Here is a 5,471-nt window from a genome sequence, read left to right on the forward strand (position 1 = left end):
TGGGGAATACAATTTTCCAATTTTTCGTAGGCACCATCGTAACCTTTCCTTCTTTTATCAACCACAAGTTGGTATTTCAATGGATCTTTTGGCCCAAATGATTGGAATACCTAACAGGTTTCAGTTTGCAAAGAAATATAAGATTCTTTTATCACTATTTTAGTGATCTAAACACTCTTATATTTGTTAAGAGAGGGAGTAAATAGATAAGACGAGGAGACAGGAAAATAGGCGAGGACGGACATGACTCCATGTGGCGCACCTGCCTTGATGTACTAATCATGTGTATACAAACCACATACATACACAAATACATGCGTGTGGTTGTACGTACCAAACATCAACCATTCACGGAGCTTCGCATGAAGTCTATCACCAAAGCCACCGCGCAAACTAAGCCTAGCTACCTGAGAGCGTGAAATGCTCAGGTTTTTTGTGCTTTCTAGTCGTCCAAAGATGATTAAGTTTTAGAGCTGGCGCGAGCTCTGGCATTTTTCTGGATTTATTTTAGCCTTTTCCAACGATGTCGTTCATTAAGTGAAATGATGTTTTCATCGACTACAAGAAGCCTGTGATGACTTCATCAATCTTAAAATTGTTAGCCCAGTCTCTTAGTGGTGCTCATAGGGGTAAGCTGTGTGTCCATGTGTTTATAATGGCAAGTATTCATACAAACAAAGCACAATGGCAGAAACGGCACGACCATTACATCCTTTATAATGACGTGACCAAAACAACGCCATGACTCTAAAATCGCCCAAGTAGGCGCCATCCACGCGAACCAAGCAATCAACCATGGCCCAAAGTTCCATAGACTCACACCTTATAGCAACCCAAAAGTGGTACATAGCCCGACTTAAAGACCCCTGTCCTTGTATCTCCCTGACACGGTGGCATCCATATTGGTATGTTTGTCATTGGGGGGGGGGGGGCAGGAGTTTGCACTAAGTTGGTGTTCAATATTTGGCAACATCCCACTTATCCCATGTAGATTCCTAGTTCATCATACGGATAATATGCACATTTATTCTGTGGGTTTTTACTTAGGTTCCATTGCCCATTGGGCCCAGAGAGGTTCAGTCATATGGTATTTTAGTGATTTAACATACTATTGTGTTCTCGCACACGTCACAAATCCTCGTGATGGGAATGACTTAAGTGGGCGGCAAAAACAAACCATTAATAAACTAGAGACATGATGGTTACCATCCTTACCATGTTACAGTTTGACAAATTCATAATTTTCTATTTATTCAGTCCAAATTACAATACAACTTTTGCTTTCAACCAACACAACCACCTGGTCCACCATAGTTGAATGTATAACCCTTCTTAAATTCAAGAAATAAATCATTTGCATCATAACAATCTTTCCTATCAACTAACTTGACCATCCCAGTGTAACGGGGGTCAAAAGCTTGACCCTTTGAGTTGTATGTCTTAACATGATTGAAGTAGGCAGATTTCTTCTCATTATAATCGGGGAAGTGTCCACTACCCATCGGTGGACCATGTGCATTCTTTAAGTAATTCACGAATCCGGTCAATGCTTGTATACGTGGTGTTTCAGGGCAAAGCTCCTTTGGAAAATGTCCCAAGAATGACGGTGTTTCTAAATCATGACGGTACACCACCCAATCTCCAGAATTTGGATCCTGTAGTCAATGAGGGACCGGTGAAATCGATGAAAGTTTCATGCACAAGAAGAGTATAAGCAAGTTTTAATTAGCAAAAATCTTGGGTGACATATAGTTTCCCAGAACCTAAAGTTCCATATTTTTATAATATAATACCATAGCACTGAAATCTTTCTTTGTTAATTTTAATTTTGCATTCTTAAATAGTTGCAAGCCACCCTATTTTTCCTATTCATGTTGCCACTGCCACATTAGCAAGTCATGTGTAGTAGTTCTAAGTTTTTTTGCGCTACTTTTACTGTATAGGTGCAACCATGCCACATTAGAAAGTCATGTGTGATAGGCAAAAGTTATATTTTTCATAGTATTTATTTTTTGAACCCTTGCATCCCTGCCAAATCAGCAAGTCATGCATGTCCCTCATAGTTTGCCATTTTTTGCATAAATGTTTGGGTTTTCACTAGTGTTATATGTGTTGGCCACTCTGAGAATACATATGTAATTCATGTTTCACATTTTTTTGTTAGAAACAAGGCATTCTGTTAACTGTAATGAAAATGTTATATAACATCTATTTATGCATTTCGTTCGACAAGATTCCTGCAGCAACGCGCGAGAAATAGTAGAAAATGTATAAGCTTATATAGTGATCTTGTTGACTAGGAAGTATGTTGCACCTTGTTGAGGCTAAGCCTGATGTAGTGATCTTGTATGCCGTAAATTGATGGAGGAGCAATGGCTTGTCCCGGCACTAGCTTAGCTCCACTTGCAGGAACAAATCCTCTGCATTGTAAGTTGTAGCACCCCTTTGATCTCGAGTCCTTCTATGTAATAAAAAAGGGAACATGCATTATTGTCGATGTAAAGAGACTAATACTTGGTCTGATAATGTCTCAAACTATTACAAAATACATCTAGACTATATATGAACAATAATAATATATAAGTTGTTTGAATGACATTGATTACACTTACGGCCCAATATGTAAAGAAGCGGATATCTCTGTTATGGTACAAAGAGGGTGAAATCTGCAAGGAAAACCTTATTACAAAATAGTAGTTCATTCAAAAGAATTGGAGGTTACTAGGATAGGTGATATGTTTGTACGTGGAAGCCGGCTTGAATTAAGCTGTAGTGTCCTCCATCTTGACAATAGATCTGTATGGATGCTCCAGATTCTTGAGAATTTTCAATATTTGGTGAAGCCCATATACTCATTTCAGCTCGAAGGCCATAGAATTGTCCTGGCATGGTGTGCCACATTGCATACTTGTGACAGAAATTATACCTTAAATTAGTGAATAGATAGAAAAACTATGGAGCACGACATAATAAACAAGTCAGGCTTTGCCTCCTTGGCCGTGATACGAGGTTCTCCTATGGTCCTACCAGACATATACAATTGGGATTTTTTTCATGATCCTTTAGAGACAATCTAGATTTTCATTGACCTTGTGGCGTGTATGTCATAATGGATCTAGATTTCTCCACGGGGTGTGGTGTCATTCCTATGCAATTAGACCTTTTGTGGTCATGCATGCATTGCTATAAGTCATATGATTTTGTCAATGGTGTTGCTCAGGTGCTTGGGTTGAACAAATCTTCTATCCTCCACATAGCAGTGGTAAAACCAAATTTGACTCTTTCTCTCTATCCATCTCCCTCTCTCTCTCTATCTATATATACTTGTGTGATAGGTGTGAAGCATATTTCTAGTAGAGTGTTGGCATGTGAGGATAAGTCTCAAATAGAGTATGGCTTTGTTCCTTTCTTAATCTATTTGTCTTTTGTGTTCTGGTAGCATGTTTTGTTTACAATGCTCATCACTTCTGTGCCCTATATGTAGGCCTTCAAGCCTAGTTCATTTAGGTGTATGCCTTTTTAGGTTGTCAATTATGTACCAGCTTGTCTCTCTGACCACCGACCATAATTAACCTTGACAAACTATGATTTAGGTGGATCATTAATGAATGTGGATTTCTATTGTTTCTTCTCTATGATTTAAAGTTGTGATGCTCATGTTGAGAACTACCTTTGAATTTGCCTTTTATATTTATCGCACGCCATCATGGCATACATTATGATTTTTATGATGGTCAATGGTCAGAAAGAAACCAACAAACATCTGAAATCTAACACATGAAAAAGTAGATAATGGTATGTCCATAGAGGGGAAAAGAAAGAGTGAGAAAGTGTACATGAGAAATAATATTGCTCCCCTCATCTGTGAAATCAGCTCTCCACGGAAATTGAAAGTGTTTAGGACTTAAATGAGTGGTGTTCTGCATTGAAAATGTTAGTGCATGGTTAGTCAACATACATAATTGACATACAAAGTCTCCAAAAGATATAAGTATTAGTTTCTACTTGTGGTGTCCTAAACTTTTAGTTGGGAACATCAGTAATGTAGAGTCATTACTAATGATTGCAACCAATAGTAATTGTCAAGATTAACTACTCAGATAGATGCAAGAATTGGATAAATGCATAAACCACCCCACAAAGAATTGTATGTGTAAACATGTAAAGTAAGATGTTTCTTACCTTCTCACTCTTCTGTAGATTTCCATCCATGTCTATTGATTCAACCAAGGTGGGGTAGCAAGGTCTAAACAAAAAACACAGTAAGACCAATATGGGAACATAATCACCACCCATTTGTATATAGGAGTTGTGTTCCTTCCGATGAAGCACGTAACTATGTGTTTCCTTATGAACTTGTATATTGTTTGGAGAACACAACTTATATAGAGTTGAGCCCTGTTCTTATTTTGGAAAGCTTTAAATGGCATCGTATTAATGATTCACTCAACATTTAACAAGTAGTCATCCAGTGCACCATTCTTTCGGAATATGGATATAAATTAATTATTCAATCAATGTTCATTTACTATGGACTTGTTTTACATACAATTAATGATTGCTTGGTACCTATCTTTTCATGTGGATATACATCCATTTATACATCAATATTTATCAATAATGGACTGGAGTTACATCCAAAGAATGGATGACTATCTATATTTTTTATATGGAAATACAAGCTATTTAGGCTTCCTATACCATTCAACCACGGGGCATCCCCAAACGGATTCCTTTCTCCATTACCAACAGTGGTGGTGGTGAGGGAATAGAAAAGATCCATACAATATTCATCACAAGGGTTGCCTGAACGAACCCAAATGTTCGAGAGGTCATGCCATATGTACCAATGTCATCTCAAGCGGAGAGCTCCACCAAATGTGTCATGATGCAGCACTTCAAGACCTTGGTTGGACGGCAAACATTTTCCCAATTTACCATGCACTTATCGGTCCCCGACTAAACGAAGGCGCACTCAGTCTTGGTCATGCTCTTGAGGATGGGTGTGGAGAGGGGCGACTAGAGGCGTTAGGTGGTGGATGGCTTGCGAGGTGATGATCGACTTATCAAGTGCACCGTGGCCCACGAGGTGATATGCATGCCCTCCCAAGGCACAACTTATTTACAATTTTGTCCTTAAGGTATTGAAAAATCGACCCGCCTAAGCTGCCAAACAGATAGTGGGAGGCCCAACTATCCCATTGGGAAGGAGGATCTCATGGCAGGCAGCCCCTCGGAGATGAGATCCAAATCCAAGTGGCTACGCTGAATGGGCACCACCGAGTGGAAGTTTGTTTACACCCCTTCATCTCACAGCATCCCTATACTATGCGTGCATGGTTTTGGATGTCCTCCTTAAATGGTGCCACAAAAAAGCTGCATCATCTGCATAGTGCGAGCTCTAGAAGATGGTTCTGCGACCCCTAATGTTTTAAGAAGGCCAAGCCTCATGGCCAAGTCAAGGATTTGCT

The 5,471-nt window shown here is 39.2% G+C and overlaps 1 protein-coding gene across 2 annotated transcripts; it reads right to left on the reverse strand.

Moving 5' to 3' along the window:
• Positions 1-1,257: 1,257 nt before the first annotated feature.
• On the reverse strand, positions 1,258-4,341 carry LOC119368993. 2 transcript variants are annotated; one of them, XM_037634078.1, is made up of 6 exons: positions 4,183-4,341; positions 3,837-3,920; positions 2,746-2,907; positions 2,613-2,666; positions 2,315-2,458; positions 1,258-1,655 (listed from the first exon to the last, which is right to left on the reverse strand). In XM_037634078.1, the coding sequence occupies exons 1-6, from the start codon at positions 4,294-4,296 to the stop codon at positions 1,284-1,286; spliced, it is 930 nt and encodes a 309-aa protein (XP_037489975.1). In that variant the 5' UTR covers positions 4,297-4,341; the 3' UTR covers positions 1,258-1,283. The 2 variants fall into 2 exon arrangements, with proteins under 2 accessions (XP_037489975.1, XP_037489973.1); XM_037634076.1 differs by having other exon boundaries at positions 2,315-2,461.
• Between the last annotated feature and the right edge of the window lie 1,130 nt (positions 4,342-5,471).

The sequence above is a fragment of the Triticum dicoccoides genome, chromosome 2B (assembly GCF_002162155.2).
Source record: "Triticum dicoccoides isolate Atlit2015 ecotype Zavitan chromosome 2B, WEW_v2.0, whole genome shotgun sequence".
NCBI classification, from domain to species: domain Eukaryota; kingdom Viridiplantae; phylum Streptophyta; class Magnoliopsida; order Poales; family Poaceae; genus Triticum; species Triticum dicoccoides.

What these genes read in the sequence shown, in the direction of transcription:
- LOC119368993 (XM_037634076.1), bottom strand. Translation starts at nt 4,296, where the DNA reads ATGGGTGGTGATTATGTTCCCATATTGGTCTTACTGTGTTTTTTGTTT. An exon ending in TAATTCAAGCCGGCTTCCAC is followed by an intron (nt 2,667 to 2,745) that starts GTACAAACATAT and finishes TTTTCCTTGCAG; the next exon opens with ATTTCACCCTCTTTGTACCA. An exon ending in GCTTCTTTACATATTGGGCC is followed by an intron (nt 2,462 to 2,612) that starts GTAAGTGTAATC and finishes TTTATTACATAG; the next exon opens with AAGGACTCGAGATCAAAGGG.